Here is a 23,387-nt window from a genome sequence, read left to right as displayed (position 1 = left end):
GATTCAGTTCTGCTGAGGGATAGAAGAAACGCTGCCCTTTCCCCATAGGTAGATCCTGTGTTCACCTCTCAGCGTCCACCCCAGTTTGGCCACAGCCGGACTCATCTCCTGCTGGGCATGACATGGGCATGCCTGCATTTCTGAGAGTTCACACCTCCGCCACAGAGGGACAGCAGGACACACTGCTATGTACCTGCTGTCTCTTCTTCCCCTGGGCCCCAATTTTTACTATTTATTTAGTATTATTATAGATCATCCTCCCCCCCCCCTTTTTTTGCTTAAATGTATTCTTAGAAACCATATTATAAATGGAGTAACTTTCCCATAAGGAATTTTGTGATTAAGGATTTGATTCCTAACCAAAGACTTTGTGACAAATAAATAAATGTGATTACTCATGTCATAATAACAATAACATTTTTAAAATGTAACTCTTTACAACTCAGTAATTAAAAAACTAAAATGAAGCTCAAAGCCCCATAAAGTTGGCAACAGTGTGCTAGGCACTCTGGCCTAGTGAGGGCTATGGTCTCTAAACGCATTTACGTAAATGAGCCTAAACTAATCTGAGACACAGGAATTGGGCAGTGCAGGGTTTCTAGTCCCAGTATTACCAGCTCTTTATCCTTTGGCCATCTCATGGTGCCCACTTTGCCATTCAGTAATGCGTAGGAATTGTTCGAGATGACTTCTTTCATTCTTCTGATCCTGTTGTTGTTGTTTTTTTAAAAATATATATAATATCTCTGTCTACCTTCTTACTACAGAGAATGATTCTTCAGAAATGACTTAAAATTATTTTTTTTAACTGGCTTAAAATTATTTTTCTCTTCCCTATACTGTTTCCTGTAATGAGTATAGGCATTCAAAATTATTGATCTTTAAACTCTATTAAAGTAGTATATTCAATCATTTTTGTTGGTGGTGATGGTATGTTGCTTCCCCCCCCCCCCCCCCCCCCACCATCAGCATTTAAAAACGTACAAGCTAACTTCCTGTGTCTTCCCGTATTCTCTCATCTCCTCAGCTAATTCCTGGCTCTACTTACTGGCACTGATTCCTGTGCCTCTTATAGTCCAGGATTCCCTCTCCTTCCCAAAGCTTTATCTCCTCCTTGTCCTTATTCTCCAAAGTCCAGCTGCAATAAACACCTCCAAGAAGTTGTTCCTGGCACAATCCTGCCCAAACTCCACACTCTGCTACTTCCCGTCGGCCTCCTTATGCCTTTTTTAAGGGTATTATCCTTTTGTACCTTGAGTTATGAATTTGGTTCACAAACACTTATTAAGCCGCCCCCATGCTCCAGGCCCTGTGATAGGTCTGAGAATGCCTGAGGGAACGAGAGAGGCAAGTGCCCTGCCCTCCTGGAGCTGACCTCAGGCGTCCCTGTGCTTTGCTTATTCACACTCATGCCCCAGCTCTCCTGCTGGAGGGCAAATCTCTTAAGGGCTCAGGGGATGCTGTTCATTCCTCCACAGGAGGCCCTTTGACGACTTACACACCTCCTCAGGGGTAGAGTATGGAAATGTTATGTAATTGGAGGTGAAAGCAGCATCACCAGGACAGGCAGGGGGCTTGTTGTTGTTTGTTTTAATTTTTAATTGATTTTAGAGATGACAAGAGAGAAAGAGAGAGAAACATGAATGTGAGAGAGAAACATGGATCAGTTGCCTCCCGCATGCACCCAGGCCAGGGATTGAACTTGCAACCTGGGTATGTGCCCTGACTGGAATCGAACCCACCACCTTTTGATGTACAGGACGATGCTCCAACTAACTGAGCCACCCCACCAGGGCAAGAGGCAGGTTTTATGAATCACTTTCATTCAAAGAAATGGGAAGCAAATAAATAAGTAATAAAAAGCAAGGAAGGAAAGAAGTGAGGGAGAGGGGAAGCTAACAATACTTAATGTTTTAATAAAACTACATTCGGCAATGATTTAGTTATTTGAAACATTAACCAGGAGTTTCAAAATATATATCATGAAGCAAGAATGGGTAAAGGCTTTGAAAGGTCAGGTTGAATATTAATAAGTTGAAGTTGAATGAGTGTAACACCAAATCACTCCCCCTGCCCCCCCAAATAAAACAAAAACAGAAAGAAGGAAAAGTAAAAAATGAATTGGGCAGATGAACACAGTAATGAGGCATTTTTGTGTTCATCTGCCTAACTAATCCCTGTAAGGGAACCTTTTTATTTGCAGCTATGAAAAACTGAAGCTCAACAAGGTTAAATAATTGCTCAAAGTCACACCTGACAGAATCAAACTGCTAAATCCCTATGTTAGTCTGCTTGGGCTATCTAGACAAACAACACGATAAAAAAAATGAGCAGAGGACCTGAATAGACACTTCTCCAAAGAGGACATACAGATGGCCAAGAGACATATGAAAAAAGTTAAATGTTTTCATCATCAGAGAGATGCAAATTAAAACCATAATGAGATATCACCTCACACCTGTCGGAAATGGCTTTTATCAATAAATCAACAAACAAGTGCAGGCAAAGATATGGAGAAAAGGAAAACCTCATGTGCTGTGGGTGGGAATGCAGACCGGTACAGCCACTGTGGAAAACAGTATGGCGTTACCTCAAAAAATTAAAAATGGAACTGCCTATGACCTACTTATTCCACTTCTGGGAATATATCCTAAGAAACCTGAAACTAATTCAAAAGAATATATGCACCCCTGTGTTTATTGCAGTGTTATTTACAATAGCCAAGATTTGGAAGTAGCTCAAGTGCCCATCAGTAGATGAGTGGATAAAAAAGCTATGGTACATCTACACAATGGACTACTATGTGGACATAAAAAAGAAGGAAATCTTGCCTTTTGCAACACCATGGATGGGCCTGGAGAGTATTCTGCTAAGTGAAAAAAGCCAGTCAGTAAAAGACAAATATCATTTTACTTCACTTACATGTGGAGTCTAATGAACATAATAAACAAACAAAATAGAAACAGCCTCGTAGATACATACAATAGACTGACAGCTGTCAGAGGGGAGGGGGTTGGGGGCGCTGAATGAAAAAGGTGAAGGATTAAGAAAAAAACAAAAAACTCACAGACACAGACAACACTGTGGGGTTACCAGAGGGAAAGGGGGGTAGGGAGAGTCAGAAGAGGGTAAATGATGATGGAAGGAGACTTGACTTGGGGTGGTGAACACACAATACAATATACAGGTGATGTATCACAGAATTGTACACTTGAAACCTATATAATTTTATTAGCCATGTCACCCCAATGGATTCAATAACCATTTTTTGAAGAAGTCAGTCCTCATTTAATGTCATTGATAGATTCTGTGACTTTAAGTGAAACCACGTATAATGAGACGTTTTACCATGGGCTACTTACGGTAAACAGAGTTAAGTTTCTGTGACATCTCATCAACATCATAATGCAATGACATTATTTGAGAACCTGCGGTACCATAGACTAGGCTGGAGGCTGGAGGCCCAAGGTCAAGGTGCGGGCATGGTGGGGTTTGCCTGAGGGCTGTCCTCCGAGCTCACAGGTAGGCAAACTCTCAGACTCTGACATGGACACTAATCCCATCAGACCCAGGGCCTTGCCTTCATGACCGAACGCCCCCAAAGTCCCCAGGGCCAAAAGCCATCACAGTACTGGTTAGAGCTTCAACACAGGGATTTTGAACACATCTCCTTGACTTGCGTTTCTCGGGGGTTTTCCTCCTACTGTGAACTTTGTATTATTTCCTTTCACTTCCCGGGCGTGTACCTAATTGTCCTGGGCAGCCTGACCTGCTCAGAATCGGGACCAAGGACCTCGTGCCAATGCTGTCCTCCCAAAACTGTGCAGAGTCCGTGGCCACAGTGAGCGCCCCGGGGACCTGGCGGTCTGGACTGTCAGGGGCGGCCTTCCCCGGCAGCCCCATGCTCATCTTCAGAATGTTACAGCTGATGACTTTCACCTGAGTCCTTCGTGTCGACATTATGTATTTTTCTGTGCAACCGTGTTTTCCTTTTGGATGAGAGGTTGCTTGGGAGGGAGGAGCCAGAAACAACCTCTTCAGGCTTTCCCGCAGAAAAGTGCCCAGTCAGAGGGGTGTGCCTGTCTGTCTCCCCAGGGCCCCACGGCCATGCACATACAGCTGATCATGGAGCGGCTGCTGAGGAGGATCAATCGGACCGTGATCGCGATGAACCGGCAGTCTCCCCACGTCGTGAGTATCGCTTAAGGGGCCCCCGGCCGCTGCTGCTGCTGCCTCAGCATCCCACCTGCCTTAATGGGAGGCCTGGGACCAGCGTCTGGACCAGACTCACAGGCTCCGCCCAGCCCCGTGTGCATCTGTGCCTGCACACACTGTGGCTTGGGTGTGAGGGGCCTGGAACTTCCCAGCCTCCCCAGATGGGATGGGTGGCGTGTTACCACTGCAAGCAGATCTTAACTCTGACTGGTTTTCTCTAATAGGAAGACGACCCAACAGGGTGAGAAGGTTAAGGGGGAGCGTTTTTAAGAATTCCCTAAATATAAGGCATGCCAGTCCATTCCTGAGGAATCTTGCTCAGGTTGAAGGTTAAACAAAAGCCTGGTCTAATACATTAAAGTGGAGACCCACCAAGACCCACCGAGACGTGCGGGCACCCTAGGGAGACAGATAATGCTGTTTCTGTTGGACCGAATATTCTGAGTATTTAATATTTTATTCAAGGAAAATCTGAGTCTTTGTGAGCAGAAAACGAGGGGTTTTGGTAGCTGCCTTCAGCATTTCCTCTACCATCTCAAGTAATTTAGTTCTGACTCTGTTTCTGCAGGCTCTGTCTGGATCCTCCTCGTTAGACCCATAATAGTGACAGCTCCCAGCTGTAGTGCTGATAATAGAAGTCATTAGCCAGTTATTTGTGTGTTCCAGAAACTGTCTTAAGCACTTTATAATTCAACAAAAGCTTGCACCCATCCTGTTAGGAAGCTCTTTCATTAGCTCCATTTTTCAAATGAGGAAATATGCAAAGAGTGGTTACGAAACCTGGTGAGGTTACATACATGCCAGAAGGTTGAAGTAGGGTTGGGACCAGGCAGCCAGCCTGGCTCAGAGCCTGGGCATGTTGTCAACCAACCCCGTCCCCAGCAGCTTTTACCAAGTTGTTCCAACTGTGCCCTTTAGGCAGTTCAGTTTCCCCCTTGCATCCTGGTTCCACTAATAATGTTCAGTGTGCTTATAGATCAGCACTTTGTTCAAAGAAAAGCGCTTTTGGTTCAAAGAAAATAACAAACATTTTCAAGAACCTGTGATTAAGATGCTTTTAGAAGTGCCTGTGTTGCTCTGGCCTCTCATTCTCCATCTACTTTGTCTATTAGATGTCAGAAAATATGACTGAAACCACAGGTAACTATTGAAAGCCAAGTTGTATCATTATAAAAGCAAAGCATCTTTTATTTGTGATATTAAAAGATATAATTAGATTTTCATTAGAGGACATAGTAAGAAAGCTATCCCAAATTGCTGTAGTAAATAAAAACCATTTATTTAGTCAACAGATATGTATTAAGGAGCTACTGTATGCCAGGTGCTCTTCTAGACACTGGAGATACATCAGGGACAGAACAGACAGAAACCACAACCTTAGCAGAGCTTCCCATCTAGTAGTTACAGCAACAACAAATAATGCATAGTGTTAGAAGGAGGAGATAAGTGCTCTGGAGAAAAAAAATGTGCAGGATAAAGGTGGGAGAATTTAAACAAGATGGTTAAGAATGGCTCTCCTGAGAAGGTAGAACTTGGACAAAGACTTGCAGAAGGTGAGGGAGTGTGGGTGTGTGGGGAAGGGCCTTCCAGCGAAGGCAGAAATCCTAAGAGGTCCCTCATAGATCTCCATACAGGTGCTGGAGCCGATCCAAATAAGCATGTAGAGAAATGCCTGCAAGCAAAACGTTGTCTTTCTGCTAGATCAAAACTCAGGATGATCCAAAGCTTATTATGAAAGGATTCAGTTCTTGTGTTAAAGGTATAGCTACTCGCTGGGCACACCATTAATGTTATTGCCACACCATTGCTGCCATTATGTAAAGAATATTTAAAGAAAGGCAGGTTGGTGACTATGCTGATTAGGAAGTGATATATTGATACACATAATGATATAGATAATACTTACTATGTCTGAATTTGAATTTACCTCTTCAGCTCCTGTTAGTAGAATCATCGTTTACCCCTCTTGTTGTTTAACCCAGGGATGTTGGCTCAGTATGTTTGAAGGGAAGGGTGAGGATGTGAATGTGAAAGTGGCTGAACTGCTGCCATGTCTCTGTTAAAGCAAGATGATGGCTGTGGACATGGCTGAGATGCATGAGTGACAGAGGGACCGGGCGAGCACAGCGAGAATGCTTGGGAAAGATAAACATAAGATGGAGAAAGCGAGGGAAAGACATACAAAGAGGCAAAGACACAGTCACAAAAAGAAATACACACATACATATATGTATAACATATCCATATGCACACACACTATATATGTATTGTTTTCATAACTATATAGATGGCTTAATAAAGTTCTGGATATTCAAGAATAGCTAAATATTAGAGGATTCATTAATAAAATATATCAAATAAAAGGAAACATGCTTCATGACTCCAAAGATGCCAAAATATATGTGATATAACATCTATTCCAAATTAAGAATAGGAGATGTTTTTAACATGCAGTCACCAGGCACACATTAGGTAATGGCCATAAAAAGGAGAATTAAAATATTAAATCTCAACACTGTTGAGATTTTTCTATAAGTTCTAGCCAATGTAATAAGACCAAAATAAAACCCACTCTAAATATAAATATTGAAAAGGAAAAATATCATAATTGTCATTATTTTTAGCTGAAATAGCTACCATATCTAGGGAACCCAAGAGAGTTAACTGAAATCTTAATAACTGATGAATAATTTATTAAACTAAGTGCTTTTAAAATAAATATTATTCAGCAACCTTTCTATATTACAAAAATAGCTATGCAGAAATTTCAAAAAAATGTTCATTTAATGTAGAGTCACAAAAATATTAGTGTAAAAATAAATGGAAGATACACATAATGAATAGCCCAATAGAAGTGATAATGCAGGATATGCATGCCAGATTTGAAAACATTGTAATGCTGCAGTAATTAAAATAGTGTTGGACTCAAGCAATAGAGTACATATATCAACAGGACAGAACTGAGGGAATTTAAAAGGAGCCTTTCGATTAAATGAAAAATTTTACCTTTCAATGGGGAAAGTGAAGATTTTTAATAAATTTTATTTGGAAAATATATGAACAGTGTGGAAAAAATTTGTTTGACTTTTATGTTATACCCACAAAATAAATTTCAGATAGAATGAATGGCTTAATGTAAAAAAAAAAAAATAAATCCTAAGGCAGCTAAAAGAAAATACAAATGAATATATACCCGTGGTCGGCAAACTACGGCTCTTTGGCCCCTTGAGTGTGGCTCTTCCTGAGCCTTAGGAGTACCCTAATTAAGTTAATAACAAGGTACCTACCTATATAGTTTAAATTTAAAACATTTGGCTCTCAAAAGAAATTTCAATCGTTGTACTGTTGATATTTGGCTCTGTTGACTAATGAGTTTGCCGACTACTGATATATACCTATTTTTAAGAAAAAAGAGATTCATGATTTTTTAAAAAATTGAAAGGCCCTAGCTGGTTCGGCTCACTGGATAGAGTATTGGCCTGGGGACTAAAGGGTCCCAGGTTTGATTCAGGTCAAGGGCATGTACCTTGGTTGCAGGCACGTCCCCAGTAGGGGGTGTGCAGGAGGCAGCTGATTGATGCTTCTCTCTCAACGATGTTTCTAACTCTCTATCCCTCTCCCTTCCTCTCTGTAAAAAATCAATAAAATATATTTTTAAAAAAGTGAAAGGATATCATCAAAGAAGACAATAGATTTTGCTAGGTAAAAAATTTAAAGTCTTATATGTGAAAAAAAATTTCATATAGGCAAATGAAACTTTAAGCACCAAATTGTAAAAATTCATTTTAAAATATGTGACAAGTGGCTAATAGCCTTAATATTTAAAGAGCGATTACAAACCACTAAAACATTTTAATTAAAAAAGGATAAAGAATATGAGCAAACAGCAAAGGGAGAAAAATAAGTGACTGACAAACCTATGGACACAATGTGTAATTCAAAGCAGGAAATGCAAATTAACCAAAAATGACATTAAATAAAAGCTCAATACCATGAATAGATAAAAGCCTGGAGAAACAATGGTGTAGAGTCTACACTGTAGGCACTGATGGGAATGTAAACTCAATGCTGGGTTGCAGTATATGTGACAAGCCTTAGGGCATTAAATTTACGTTGTGTTATAATTAGAAAAATCAACTTTTAAAAAAATATATATTTTTACTGATTTCAGAGAGGAAGGGAGAGGGAGAGAGAGATAGAAACATCAACGATGAAAGAGAATCATTGGTTGCCTCCTGCACACCCCCAACTGCGGATCGAGCCTGCAACCCAGGCATGTGCCCTTGACTGGAATCGAACCTGGGACCCTTCGGTCCGCAGTCTGACGCTCTATCCACTGAACCAAACCAGCTGGGGTTAGAAAAATCAACTTTTAAAATGAAAGAGGTTAAGATAGACTCATTCAGAAAGAGGAGTACACGAATAGACTTGGTTGTTTTGTGTTTAGAAAGTCATTCCCTCCATCCTAAAAACAGCTGTATATTCATCTGCTCTGTGCCAAATTCATTTAAATTTGTGTTGTTTTCATAATGAAGCCAATACAGGAAGCTATTTACCTCTGGATATTTGCCCTCTGGCTAGAAAAATTATAATTCAAATACATTTGGATGAGGGGAAAGCACATTAAATATGTAATTCCTGACCTCAAAAATAGAAATGATAGTAATCAACTAATAGGTGCACAGTTACACGCGTGTGACATACTGGGAGTAACTGGCTCCCGGCTCCTAGAGTTGCTGAAATGACATTGAAGTGTTCCACCAGGAGCCTCACTTCCTGTCTTCTCTGTTCCTCCGCTCTGTTTTGCCATCTTTTTTTCCTCCAAACCATATTCCTCCAACACTCTAAGTATTCCAGACGTTTCTCTCTGGACCTCTAGCCGACAACTCTGCCTCAACAAGAAGCTGGAGTCCACAAGCTGGTGTTTCACTAGTACTCTAGCTGAGATCGTGAAGGCAGTGGCCCCTGACCTACTGGCTGCACAAACCTTCGCTGCTCACGGGATGTGGGAAGCCCTCCACATTCCTCACCTCAACATTGAAGAGGTCAATTCGGGCAGAAATAGCACAGCATACCCTGGGAACCCTTGGAATGTTTCCAGTTTGTTTGGTCCCTGCTTAGGTGATTGGCTGGGAAAGCCAAGTACAGGTGCCCAAATCTTGTTTGTCAGTTGGTCTAAGGCAGTGGTTCTCAACCTTCCTAATGCTGCGACCCTTCAATACAGTTCCTCATGTTGTGGTGACCCCCAATTTCATCGTTACAAATTGAACATAATTAAAGCATAGTGATTAATCACAAAAACAATATGTAATTATATATGTGTTTTCCAATGGTCTTAGGCGACCCCTGTGAAAGGTTCGTTCGATCCCCAAAGGGGTCGAGACCCACAGGTTGAGAACTGCTGGTAAGGGGTTTGGTACCTGTGTTTTTTCTCCTGCAGGGGAGTTTTGTTGCGTGCATGATTGCCATCCTGCGGCAGATGGACGACAGCCACTACACCCACTATATCAACATTTTCAAAACCAACCAAGACATCAGTGTAAGTTGTCTTCACTGAGTCCTGGTGACCTTCAGGATTCTTACATTCCGCATAAACAGTAACCAAAACTGAGCACCAGGCGTCCAGGGGTCTCTCCCCATCCACCTTCATGCCAGCTCCTTTCATGTGGGGTCCGTAGTGATGAAGAAAAGGAAAGTGTTCATTCTTTCTCTCTGGGATAGGATTTGAAGATGAGTATAATTTGTATACCCGGGGTCCTCACTCAACCCCCTGAGTTTCTTGGGCTTAAAGAGAGCTTTATTTAGAAACCTTTGGGAGATGTTTTTGCTCTCAAAGAGGGTAGTGTCTTATTTTTAGGGACACTAGTCACTCCTGCCTGGCAAGGGCTTTAGGGGCAGAGGTGTGCAGGGTCTTCTGAGATGTGGTTGAAGGCATCGTTTTCAGTAGTTCCTGGAAAGGGAGACAAGAAGAGGTAATGCCTGCCCCTTACAACCTGTATGTCTTCAGTGGAAAGTATTCCATTCCCTTGTTTTAAACAAGAAAATTTTTCTCGGAGTTACTATTCAGGGTATAAGCAAAGGTTACCTGAGGGGCTAAGCCAGGCCTCTGGCTGCCCCCAGAATTCTTCCCTTCAGGGATTTTTTTAGTGGCTGGTAAATGTCCCTGATGGTGTATCATCTTGTAAGCAGTGAGCTGGACATGGATCTAGATTAGCAATTTGATGTCCCATGGCAGTGGTCTTTGCTCTCAGTCACTTCCCATCGTCCATGCATATTTCAGTCTTCTTTGTGCCCTAGATTGTCTCCTTTCTGAATGGTCTATGGCCATTGCACACAAGGACACCCAGCTCCTTTCATGCCAGTCACCCTCCATTTAGTGAGGTCCCATGATGGAAAAACACAGGGAATTGGAGAGAAACGACTGCTTAGTAGTATTTAGTAGTTGGCCCAGTCATGAACTCTCCAAATGCTGGATTGCACCATGTGGCTTAATCTGGAGGCCTACTCGGGCCATGCTCTGGCAGGCGTGTGGCACAGGACCCACAGCAATGAGTAGGTGTGCCTGCGAGGCCAGGTGCATGAGACTTAGGAAGGAAGAGGGGAGGGGAGAGATGGAAGCTTCCGGTAAGGAAGGGGGGAGGGGAGAGATGGAAGCTTCCGGTAGGGTAGCATTGTTTCTCCTCCATAGGCAGATGGTGTAGTAGATTTAAGAACCCAGATCTGGGTTTGAGTTCTGGCTCTTCCACTTCCTTCTACGAAATTTTAGGCAAGCTTCCACTTCATTAACTTCAGTTTTCTCATCTGTAAGGCAGTACACAGTACCTACTTTGCGGGGTACTGTGAGTTGAGTATTGATTGAATCGATGCATAGAAAATGACTAGCTTTGTGCTTGACATGTAGTTAATACCCTTGGAAGATGAGCTATTTATAACAATAATCTTATTACTATTATGATGTAATTTAAAATTAATATAGAAATAGTTTAGTGACTTTTTAAAAAGTTCCTTCAGAAAAAAAATAGAATAGTGGAAGTTATACTAAATTCAGACTCTTGACAATTCGGTTCCATTGAGTAAGCAAAAAACAAAACAGTTTTAACTCGTGTTTTCTAAAACAAGGGTGAGCTCTTCCCCCTCTTTTATTTGATTAAAAAGAAGATTATCCCCATGGGGAATTGTAGGCTTTGGTGGAGGGTTATGCTGCACACCCAGATCTTCTGACTTTCAGTAGATTGCCCCCCTCCTGCTGCCTTCTGAATGAATCATTTGAAAGACTGGGAAGTGGCAGATAAAAGGAGGGATTGGCCAAACAGCTGTTCTACTTAAAAGGCGGCTATGAGCACAAGGAACTGGGAATTGCCTTTATTATGCGATCACTGTTTACCCTTAGATTACCAAGAGTTCAGTGTGGAGTCCTTGGCATCCAAATCGAATCCTTGTTCACAAACCATGAATTCTTTTGAATTGAGGGAAATGGTTAATAGAATAGTTAATGAATTGGTGGGAACACTTAAAATCTGATGAAAAATGTTAAGAGGCATGAAATACGTCTATGATGTCAGAATTGAAGAAAGCAAAGTTTGACTCTCATTGAACCGAAGGGAAGATTCAGGGGCATCACATATTTTCCAGCCAGAGTTGCCCTCACTCCCATGCTGTTTGGCATCCAAAGTGCAGGGAGTTAACCACCTTGACCAGTGTCCCAAGGAGGACAGTTCGAAATAGAGCCCAGGCCTCCTGCCCCCCACGCCCTGTGTTCTTTCTGCTACATGGTGCAATTCAGAAGATAGAACTGCGTTGGTTCGGTGTCAGAGAAATTGGACAGGGTTTCCATTTCAGGAATCCGAGTGGAAAATGTCTAAATTTAACTAGCTAATAAATAAAAAAGCTTTTCAAAGTTTTTAGCTTTGGTTTTTAGCTCAGTCGTTCTGTGTTCCTTTTTGCTCATTGCCCCCCCCCCCCCTTTGAGTAAAACCGCTGTTTGGCCAATATTGGACTTTGATTATCAGTTAATATGGTCATCATGATCCACTGCTGGAATCTCTTTTAAGGACCAGTTAGGACCCTTCTCCCAGGCTTCATGTGGCTGCCTTCCTGGAATAGGAAGAACCCTGACTTTGCTTCTTATTTATAGCATGTTTGTTCTGTTCTAACAATAATAAAGGAAAATTGGACTCAGTCATTTGAAATACCAGTTTTCCAACAATTGTTGGTGAATTTGTTTTAAATGCAGCAGACCTATTCAGACAGCACTTGACTTTAAACGGAGAGTTCAGAACCCCAAGTTTTTCCCTCAGCTCTTCTGCTTCCCAGTTTCTACAACTTTGAGCAAGTTGTTTAATTTTTCACAGCTTCAGTTTTATCATTTGTAAAATGTGGGCAGTTTTTTCATCAGAGTATATGATGTAAGAACCAAATCATACGATAGCTGTAAAATGCTTGCTATCCTCAAAACCTTATTAAAAAGCTAAGCTGTCAGTGGAGGGACTAGGACAGCTTATTCTGGTGTAGTTTTCTTCTTGTCCACATGGCGAGGAAGGCTTATGACATGTAGCCCAGTTTTCCTCCAGCCATTCCTTTGTTCTCTGCAGGACTTCCTCATGGAAACTTTTATCATGTTTAAGGATCTGATTGGAAAGAATGTTTATGCCAAAGACTGGATGGTCATGAATATGACTCAGAGCAGGTAAGCCCGCCTGGGCAGGCCCGGGGCATTTGACTCTGAATACTGCTGACCCTTGATCAACATGGGCTGAACTGTGAGGATCCACCTATATGGATTTCTTTCAATAAACACAGTAAATGTATTTTCTCTTCCTTATGTTTTTAAAATAATATTGCCTTGCTCTAGCATACTTTATTGTAAGACTACAGTACATGATACATGTAACATACAAAATATGAGTTAATTGGCTATTTATGTTATCAGTAAGGCTTCCAGTCAAGAGTAGACTATTAATATAACCAGCCCTCTGCATCCACGATTCCCAACTTCAGATTAAAAACACTATTTTTGATCCACAGTTAGTTGAATCCGCCAGTGTGAAACCCGAGTGTACAAAGGACTGACTGTAGTTAAGTTTTGGGGGAGTAAAAAATTATATGAGGATTTTTCACTGCGCTGGGGGTCAGTGTCCCTAACCCCTGCATTGTTCAGGGGTCACTGCACTTGGGCCTGGTAATAGCTCTCTGACTTTTGTGAAGGCCTGTGAAATCCTTTGCCGCCAGTCCACGTCTGTAAAGCAAGGCTCCTCCCACTTCCATGAGCCTGGTTTGTGTGCTCATGTTCCCGATTTCACCGGCTGCTGCTGTTGCTCTGACCCTGCTCTCTGCCCCCTTCTCTCTACTGTAGTCTCCTCACCGAATCGTCAGCATCAACCCTCCATGGCACCTGCCAGCGGCTCCATCTGGTCCTCGTCATTCTGATGGTCAAAGACGGCACCCTGGCCCTGCCTGCTTTTCTAGCCTTACCCTCCACTCTTCCCTCTGTCTCCAAGCCGCGCTCCAGCCAAACTGGCCGCTTCCCAGCCCCCGAGCGTCTTCTGTCCTTCCCTTCACGCTGCTCTGCCACCTGCCTCACCTCCTCCTCATCTCTGGCTGTCACCCTGCCACTCACTCCTCCAGGTCCTTCTCAGGTGGCATCTGTGAAGGAGCCTTTCTGACCTGGATGTCATCCTCTCTTCCTTGGGTTCCCAAACCTCTTTACCCCCTCATTGGATTTTCCATATTTTTTCTTGGGTCAAATGGCAAATGGCCCCCACCACGGTTTAAATGCCATAGGACCAGGAACCGTCTCTTTCAAAGCAAAACCTGAGCCAGCGCTTTGTAGATTCTGGCCCGCAATAAAGACTTTGAATGAAAGTGAAATGAACTAAATGCATACGTTCTATTAAAGGAACTTCAGAATTTTTAAAGAGGTAGATAAAGTAAATCATTATTCTCACCATTATTGTTAGCTCTACAAGGTCCTCATACCTGACTAGAAAAGCCCTTCCCTTCTCTATGCAGATAGAGAAACATTGCATAGACTTTGGATCAGCAGCATGATAGAGTGGAGAGTGTCTAGGGAGGCCTGGCTTGTCCCAGCTCTGCCCTCGGGCTAAATTGAGATGCAGCCTTGAATGGGGCTTGTAGTCAGTTCCAAACACCGACCTTCAGTGTCCTCTGCAGGCGTGCTCTGTCATTGGTCTCTTGACGACCTCGGTTGATCTAAAGGTCGTCTGTTGCCAAGTCCAGGTTTGCTTTGCTTTGTTTTTAACAGATGGGAAGTGTTGCAGTGAGCACGAAGGTGCCTTTCTTACCCTGTGTTTTCCTCCCCAAGGGTTTTCCTCCGAGCCATAAACCAGTTTGCTGAGGTTCTCACAAGGCGTTTCATGGATCAGGCAGGCTTTGAACTTCAGGTAAGCCTGCTACGTACCTAGGAGTTCCTTGGATTCTCAGCCAAAGCATGAGAACCAGCTCATTTTGGAAAACGTCACCAAAGATTTTGTCATTTCCAAATGAAAAAGATTTCTTGTCCTCTGTCCTTTCCTAAAGCACACATTTTTGTTCCTCTGTCCTCCAAACATAGTCAAACAGGATTTTTTCTTCTTTCTGTAAAACTAATACATGTTAAAAAAAATAATGGTAGAAAATATAACTAAGCAAAAAGACGGAAATTGAAAGACTGTCTTCTGCTGTTAACATAACGTATGTGCTCTGCCTACAGATGGTTCAGTTTCTAAAGAGTGGTTTGTGTACACACTTGGTTGGAAGCCCACACAGTGATAACCAAACAGGTGGTCACTAGCTTCACCTTCATTCATTCATTCATTCATTCATTCATTCATCAACAAATATTAGAATATTTACATGTTCACGGTCTGTTCTAGGCCCCAGTGAAGGCACTCAGGGCCCTGCTCTCATCGAGCTTATGTGCCAGCCTACGCTCTGTTGGTGACGTGCTCTGCTGGGTCGTGTCTGTGGAATGTTAAAAGTGGGGAATCATAAGTATACATGTAGATGTGTGTTTGTATATATGTGTATGCATATCTGTACATATGTATTTTATGTATGTGCCAAAATGGAATTGAGCTGTGCAGTTCTTTGATAACCTCTATTAATCTACTTTATTTACTTTTTCTTTGATCTTCTTGATGATAGTAAATATTTTTGCAATGTTTTTAATGGCTGATACAGTCCATTGTCTGGCTACTCCATGATTTCTTTAGCCTTATTCTCATGAACATTTAGATTGTTTCCATTTTCTGTTAGCTTAAATAGCACTTGGAGGGCCTTCCTTGTTCTCAGTATTTTTAAATAGCCATGATTTATTTTGCCAGGATAAAGTCCTGAAGTATTTACTGCTTCAGAAGTTTGGCAGCATGTTAGGGCTTTTCATACATGTTGCCAGACCATTTACTATAAATAGGTATGCTTCTTGGCAGCAGCTTGCCTTTATCCCAGGAGTATAGAAAAATATAATAGTTTGGATTTTTTTAAATTAATATTAACATGTTAATATTAATATTGCATTAAAAATTTCAGGGCGGAATAATTGAAACACAAGGAAGTAAAAGAAGTCCTGTGGATTTCTTAAAATTAATCCCCGGCAAGTGACTTGCTCCAAATGGCACCATTTGGTGATGACCCTTATTAATGTGATTTTCCTTTTCTTCTCGCCCACAAAATTAATTTTGAACAGCTCTGGAACAATTACTTCCATTTGGCAGTAGCGTTTCTCACCCACGAGTCCCTGCAGCTTGAAACCTTCTCTCAAGCCAAGCGCACCAAAATTATGAAAAAGTAAGTGTCCTCTCAAACTTGCGTAAGATTAGGTAGGTGGTATTTTCCGTTTCAAAACAAGATTTTGGGTGTCACAGACATCACTGTCCACTGGGTGCCATGTTGTTAGAGAGGTAGCTCTTATAAGTATTTCATCGATTTCCCCAGAATCACCTCTTTTCCCAAGGCCCCATTCATTTTCCCATCACCCATCACGTTCTCTGGGAACAGCTGGCCCTCTGCTGGCAGCTTGTCCAAATTGCAGGCACAGTGCCTCTTCCTCTTTAGTGCTTCACAAAGCAGGCTCCTTTGTGCCTCTCAGTAGTCCCTCGGGCACAGAAGCCGAGTCTGACACATCACCTAAACAGGCCCTGCAGATGCCTGCTCGGAATTCAAAGTGGACTCACGCATGAGAGTGATGAGCGCGCAGGGAAGCTTTGCATTGCTTTCGTCTCGGGCCTGTTTCGGAATTTGAGAGCCTGGAGACTCCAAGGCTGTGCGGTTAGGAAGGACTTTAGGAATTTATCATTTAAAGGCTGTGAAATTTCGGTTCTGCTCCCCCTTCTGGAACGTCTGGCATTCTAGACAAATTACTTAGCACCTCTGCCTCTGGTTCCTCCCGAAAACACGGGCTGTTAGTGGCTCAGAGAGGGGACGTAGTGATTGTGTGCTCAAAGGTAGAAATAAAACTTATAGATTTCTTTGTGAGGTGGGTATCAAAAGATGATAGATTTTTAAGATGGATACCTGAATCTCACTCTTTAGAATATCTTAAATGACAGTTTCTTTCAAGGAGAGATTTGATTTTGGTTGGATAACCGTAAGTGAAGTTTTTGTTTTTCTTGTTGTTGTTTTTTAATATATTTTATTGATTTTTTTACAGAGAGGAAGGGAGAGGGATAGAGAGTTAGAAACATCGATCAGCTGCCTCCTGCACATCTCCCACTGGGGATGTGCCCACAACCCAGGTACATGCCCCCGACCGGAATCGAACCTGGGACCTTTCAGTCCGCAGGCCCATGCTCTGTCCACTGAGCCAAACCGGTTAGGGCTGTAAGTGAAGTTTTTATACTGGCTTCTGAAGGCATCTCCAAAGGAGGAATTTGACAAACAGGTTTGGCGCAGTAGTCACATGAGTAGACTACTCATTTCCAAATGTAGAGCTGAGCTTGTAGGATGGCCGTAGGTCCATGTGGAGCTCCCTGGGAACGTTTGCAGTATCTGCTTTCACCCTCCTGCTTCTGGTTTTCCAAGCCCAGGCCTCTGATCTGGCATGTGGGGAGGGGTAGCCAGGCATATGTATTCAAGAGAGAGTTCCAGGTCATTCTTAGTCACTTCCCCCAAGAACCACTGTCTAGATCAGTGTTTCTCACTTTTATGTCCCCACTATCAACTCCTATAAGTAATCCTTTTAGAAATTACTTTTTTAATCACACCCCCAAGGAATATTAACCCAATAAATATATGCATATCTGTTTATGTACTACTTGTATACCTGTACTTTATTCATGAAAACAGCAGGCTTTTTTGCCCCCAAGAACCAATTTTCATCCCTTCGGGAGCAATATCCCCCCATGGAAAATGTATGTCCAGAGTTTCCCAATGTGGTATGAGACATGGTTACTCAGATATAAGTGTATACATTCAGCATGGTTATTAGCCACCAGTCCCATTACTATACAAACCATGCCCCACTTCCCTTCCCAATAGTATTTCTGTTTTTCATTTCTTTGCTTAACAGCAGCCAGATTGTTTCTCGCTCTGCCTCCTTAAGCCAGCTTGTCAGCCTTGTCTTCTCTGTTACCTTCCGGTGCTTGCGTTGGCCCCTCCTGCTGTGGAAGGTGCCCCCCCTCGGGGCTTGGTTAGGTATCAAAGCCCGCCTTTCACGTGACCTAGCGGAACACAGGCTATAGGTACTCGTTTATTATAGGTACTCATTTTCACTGCAAATCATTCTCTTGTCTATGGTCTTCTTTCTAGATATGGGGACATGAGAAAGGAAATCGGCTTTAGGATCCGGGACATGTGGTATAACCTGGGTGAGTGTATGACCTTGAATGAGCCCATGCACACACCTGTGTGATGAGCATGCCAGGATGGACTCTTTTTTTTATTTTAATTCCAATAACCCTAAGATTAACTTGTCTGTGTGTTGGAAGTGAATGTTGACTCTGGGTCTCTTGTTATGACATCCACTTGTTGTCAGAATACAGTATGTAGTCACCCAGGTCTGAATGGAGTTGATCTACCCACATAAACGTACTCTTTTCTCACGGGCCCTGTGGAGGAAGATTGTAACACTTTACCTCCAGTGAAATTATTTTTATTTTCTTACTTTCATTTCAGGTCCCCACAAAATTAAATTCATCCCGTCCATGGTGGGTCCCATTCTGGAGGTCACATTGACCCCTGAAGTAGAGCTTCGCAAAGCCACCATCCCCATTTTCTTTGATATGATGCAGTGTGAGTTCAATTTCAGTGGAAATGGCAATTTCCATATGGTAAGAGGTGTAGACCTATAATTTTACTAATGAACATAGTCAACTCTTATTTATTTTCTTTCTATATAGAGAAGCCATAACCTGAATAATACTAAACAAAGTAGGTCTACAAATGTTCTTTTACATTTCACTTTGTAAGGCAATTAGAGATAGAAGCAGATATTCCATCCCAGGCTGGCCTCAGGGCAGTCTTTTTGCTACAGGAGTTTCCTAAAGCAGCCTCTATCCTATATAATAAAAGGCTAATATGCAAATTGTCCCCTCCGGAGTTCGACCACTCGGGAGTTGGACCACCCACTGTGACGTTCGCTGACCACCAGGGGGTGGTGCGGAACAAAGGAAGGCCCTGGCCGGCAGCCAGGGGAAGGAAGACCCCAATCAGCCGGCCAGGCCTAGGGACACTACCTGTGCACGAATTTCATACCCCAGGCCACTAGTCTCCAGATAATTAAAATTGGACTTTGTGCACATTAATCCTATTTGCTGCAGCACAGCGGAGAGAGTAAGGAGGTGAAATGGGGGGCGGATGCAGCAGTCTCTAGTTTAGTGATCTCAGTGTGCCTGATATATTTTCTCTTTCTTTTATTTTCTTTACCTACACCACGTATTATTATCGAAAGGAAGATTTTGCAACTCTACAGCTCTGCAAAATCAGAAAAAAAGCAATCCCATTGGCAAGGCTAAGACAAGAACCAAAAACAAAATAGAAAATTAGAATCATTAGGCTGTATTTACCTGCATAGTTGTGATTAGAAAATAATGTTTGGGGTAATTATTTTGTGCAAATGTAAAGCAAAGGGTAAAGTAGCATGTGGCTACATTAGAAAGTGTTGATGGGGCCTCGGTGTGCCGTAACGGACGATGTGGCAAGTGGTCTTCCTCTGTATTCGCTGGAAATAATTCACAGTTAAGAGGGGGCTGGGCAGGTCTGCAAAGGATGGCCGGGCATCACTCCTGTCCTCTTCGAAGGGTATGACATCTGTGAAATTCTGACTCTGCTTTCAGTTTGAGAATGAGCTGATCACAAGGCTGGACCAAGAGGTGGAAGGGGGCAAAGGAGATGAGCAGTACAAGGTCCTTCTCGAAAAGCTGTGAGTATTTCAGGCAGCAGGTCTCAAGCTGATGACATCATTTAGGAGTGGACAGAACAGGTTTCCACGCACTTACAAACCCACGGATAGTCACAGAATCACTGGGGTTACCACTCCAGTTGGTTCTCAGTGGGGTCAATGATGCTTGCTTAACTGACATGAGCCCAATGCCCATGTTCCCCTAGCCAGCTGGGCCATCAAGGACAGAACAGGCGGAGGGAGGGAGAGATGTTCAAAGTGTTTTGCCCAGTGTTTGAATTGATGAACTTCATCAACAGTGATAACACCTCTAATTATGGCTTCAAATCAACAATTTCAAGGATGGGGAGAAAAAGAAAACATTTCAAAGTCCACTTTTCATTTTAAAATACCCTGTTCCCTGCTCTGGTCAGTGTGGCTCAGTTGGTTGAGTGTCATCCCATGCACCAAGAGGTTGCCAGTTCTATTCCTGGTCAGGGCACAGCCTGGCCTTCAAGCAGAATCCCTAGTAGGGGGCGTGCAGGAGGCAGCTCATAGATGTTTGTCTGTCTGTCTCTCTCTCTCTCTCTCTCTCTCTCTCTCTCTCTCTCTCTCTCTCCCCCTCTCCCCCTCTCCCCCCCCATCTCTTTTTAAAATCAATAAAAATATATTTAAAAAAATAAAATACCCTATGCCCTTAAAGGGCCTCTAAGAACACCAGTAATATCTCCAGCCAGGTTGGTCTTTTCACTGCCCAGAATCCAACATTCATTCCCGCTCTGTGCTCACATTACCATTCCTACTCCCCACCCACCCACGTCCCCAGAGACCTTTACCCTCACTCTCTTGCCCTCTTAACTGTCCATCTCATGTAGGGAATGACAGTATAAAAACAATGATTAAAACAATTGCATGTTGGAATTAGAGAAAGATTTGGTTTCAAATCCTGCTTCTCTACATTCTAGGAGTTTGACTTTGGACAAGTCACATAACCTATCCAATGCCTCATTTTTCCCCTCTACAATAATAGGACCTATATTTTGGTATTGTTGTGAGGATGAATCGAGATAATGCATTTTCACAGTGTCTGTTACAGATTTCGCGCTAACATGTTGGCTGCTCTGGGTTTTTGCTGATTACTGTTATCTTATCCTTCCATCATCCAGGCTGTAACTATTCTAGACTATTTAAGTCTTGTGTTCTCTGAACTTTTATGATATTGACCAACTGGTAGGAGGTGTGCCTGGGTCATTTCGTTATTCACCTGTTTGGGGGAGTGTTGCTCACTAGACCAGGGGTGGGCAAACTTTTTGACTCGAGGGCCACAATGGGTTCTTAAACTGGACCGGAGGGCCGGAACAAAAGCATGGATGGAGTGTTTGTGTGAACTAATATAAATTCAAAGTAAACATCATTACATAAAAGGGTACGGTCTTTTTTTTTTTTTTTTTTTTTTAGTTTTATTCATTTCAAGCGGGCCGTAGTTTGCCCACGGCTGCACTAGACTGTACTTGAGGACAAGTCTCCCAACTTCGTTTGGTTTTGTTTTTTAAGATTTTTGTAAGGAACCAGCACACTGGGTACTCAGAAATGAATTGATGACTCATCTGTATTTTAAAGAACCAGAGGTCCTTCATATATTGTTTTTAATGGCTAATAAGATCATTTGTTGATCTTTTTATCATGTTTCTCTTAGATCTGCCTATTCAAACTGGTTTTAAACCTCCCAGCTTTTTACTTTTGCAATTCTAATCTCATACAGGAATTAAAATGCAGAAATTACACACACATTCAAACAGACCCAAAATATTTACAAATGTGAACTCATTTTTTAGTCCTATAGCTGATTTTTCACATAAAATATCTTATTTTGTTGTTGTTGTATTCATTCTTCCTGGATCACTGCCTCAGAAAAATATGGCCACATAAATCTCCAGTGCCTAAGAATAATTCTAGATCCAGACTAATTCTTTGAACACACCTTCCTCTTCTTTTTCTCTTGCTCCCACGTTTTCTTCTAATTGTCTAATCTAAGAAGCTCCTATAAAAATCTTTGCTCTCTAGGGGTCCAAAGAAAGAGGATTTAATCTCAGTCTTATTTCCAACCTTCTCTTTTTTCTGAAAATAGCACTGTATCTGAAGAGCCACGTGTCTGGGTTTATGCTAGATTCCCAGGTTCCTCTAGGCTGGGCATTCACACACAGCTCACCAGAATGCCCACAGGATGCCCTGAAGTGCCAGGCTTTAGGGAGAATAAAGACAGGAAAGAAGATTTCTTTCAACCTGAGTAGAGTGATCAGAAAACATACACAAACCTTTTGGGCAAAGGTTCTTGTTTTTGTGATATTGACAAGAAAACAAAAACCAACAAAAAATACAGTTGCAAATTCAAAGAAGAGCACTGTGGGCTGGGATTCTAGGTGATGGTGGGGATTGAGCTGAAGCTCTGAAGAACCATGGAGCTGGAGTAATTATGTTACGTGAAGGGTGTGTGTCTCCTCATCTGGCGCCACCTGCTGCTAGGACCTTGGACAGCGCTCATAAATGGTGCTGGAGTGACAGGATGACATGGGCATTTGTCTCAACTCCACCCTCCAGGCTCCTAGAACATTTCCGGAAACATAAATACCTCTCCAGCTCAGGAGAATCATTTGCACTCCTGGTCAGCAGCCTCCTTGAGAACCTCTTGGACTACAGGACCATCGTCATGCATGATGAGAGCAAGGAAAACCGGATGAGCTGCACTGTCAATGTGCTGGTAGGTACCAAGTCTCTAGGATGGCGGGAGGGCTCTGCAAGCCTCCCCTGCACCATGCACATCAGCTCCAAGTCGATCTCACAGACACAGAGGGACCCGGGGCCACCTTTATGGAGTCTGTTCTGCTGAGTGTAATGGGAACGGGCTTGCATATACGAGCAGCCACAGACATTGAGGATAAATTTGGAAACAGGGATGGAAAATGCAGCAGAAGATCTTCACTCGGCTCTCTTTCTGAGGGCCATCCTCAACTGGCTTCTCTGCCTTGTTTACATGTCGTTGCTTTATCGTTGGAATTCCTGGGCACAGGCGAACATGCGTGAGAAACACTGTACCATGAGTAGAGTGTTAGTGCCTGGAAACCTCATGATGCTAGAATTCTTCGGTCTCGCCTTTCCCTAGATGTATATATCAGGGACCTCAGACCTCAGAGGTTTGGGCTCCCACGCCACTGCTTACTGTAAACCCAGACCCGCTGCCTGTTTCCGTGAGAAAGCAGAGCACCAGGTGACGCAGAAAAGCAGCCACCTGTTCCTTTAGAAGAGGGTGGGGCACCTTTTCTCTGCCAAGGGCCATTTGGATCTTTATAACATCATTCTCAGGCCATACAGAATTATCATCCTAAAATTAGCCTGCTATATGTGGTCAAACATTTAATTAACTCACCCCTAATGCCTTGGCAGGGCCAGACCACATGACTTCGTGGGCCTTATAAGGCCCAAGGGCTGGAAGTTGCCCACCCCTGATTTAGAAGGTTCCCCTCAAGTTACTCAGAAACATGGTTCTAAACAATCCTTCAACTTGTCTTCTGTGTAAACTGTCACATCCTTTCCTTGTGGGGGTATTTGTTAAAGGAAAATAATAAGCTCTGGAGAAGTGGCACTGTTGAAAAACAAAAGTAGCTATTTGGCCATTTTCATGGCAAATTAGTCAATAACTCTTGATTTACATTGGTATTTTGGACTTTTTTATAGAATTTTTATAAAGAAAAGAAGAGAGAAGACATATACATAAGGTAAGCTGAAGAGAATGCCTGCTTTTTCTATTTATGTCATGGCTTTGCTATTTATTTTTTCAATCAACAAATACTAAACCCCAACC

The 23,387-nt window shown here is 42.6% G+C and overlaps 1 protein-coding gene across 1 annotated transcript in view; it reads left to right on the top strand.

Annotated features, from left to right (window-relative positions):
• Positions 1-23,387, top strand: part of DOCK5 (dedicator of cytokinesis 5) — a gene marked incomplete at its 5' end in the record, with an annotated part of 172,525 nt that overhangs the window by 107,681 nt on the left and 41,457 nt on the right. Inside the window, 10 exons of the mRNA XM_081091307.1 lie at positions 4,096-4,191; positions 9,656-9,754; positions 12,807-12,901; positions 14,537-14,615; positions 15,899-15,999; positions 17,959-18,017; positions 18,325-18,479; positions 19,485-19,570; positions 22,127-22,286; positions 23,261-23,301. Coding sequence (XP_080947433.1) covers positions 4,096-4,191; positions 9,656-9,754; positions 12,807-12,901; positions 14,537-14,615; positions 15,899-15,999; positions 17,959-18,017; positions 18,325-18,479; positions 19,485-19,570; positions 22,127-22,286; positions 23,261-23,301 — 971 coding nt within the window. The remainder of the gene's footprint in view (positions 1-4,095; positions 4,192-9,655; positions 9,755-12,806; positions 12,902-14,536; positions 14,616-15,898; positions 16,000-17,958; positions 18,018-18,324; positions 18,480-19,484; positions 19,571-22,126; positions 22,287-23,260; positions 23,302-23,387) is intronic.

This window comes from Myotis nattereri (assembly GCF_964212035.1).
Source record: "Myotis nattereri genome assembly, chromosome: 5".
NCBI classification, from domain to species: Eukaryota; Metazoa; Chordata; class Mammalia; order Chiroptera; family Vespertilionidae; genus Myotis; species Myotis nattereri.
The sequence above is the reverse complement of the archived record's forward strand: the minus strand, read 5'-3'. Positions and strand labels throughout refer to the sequence as shown.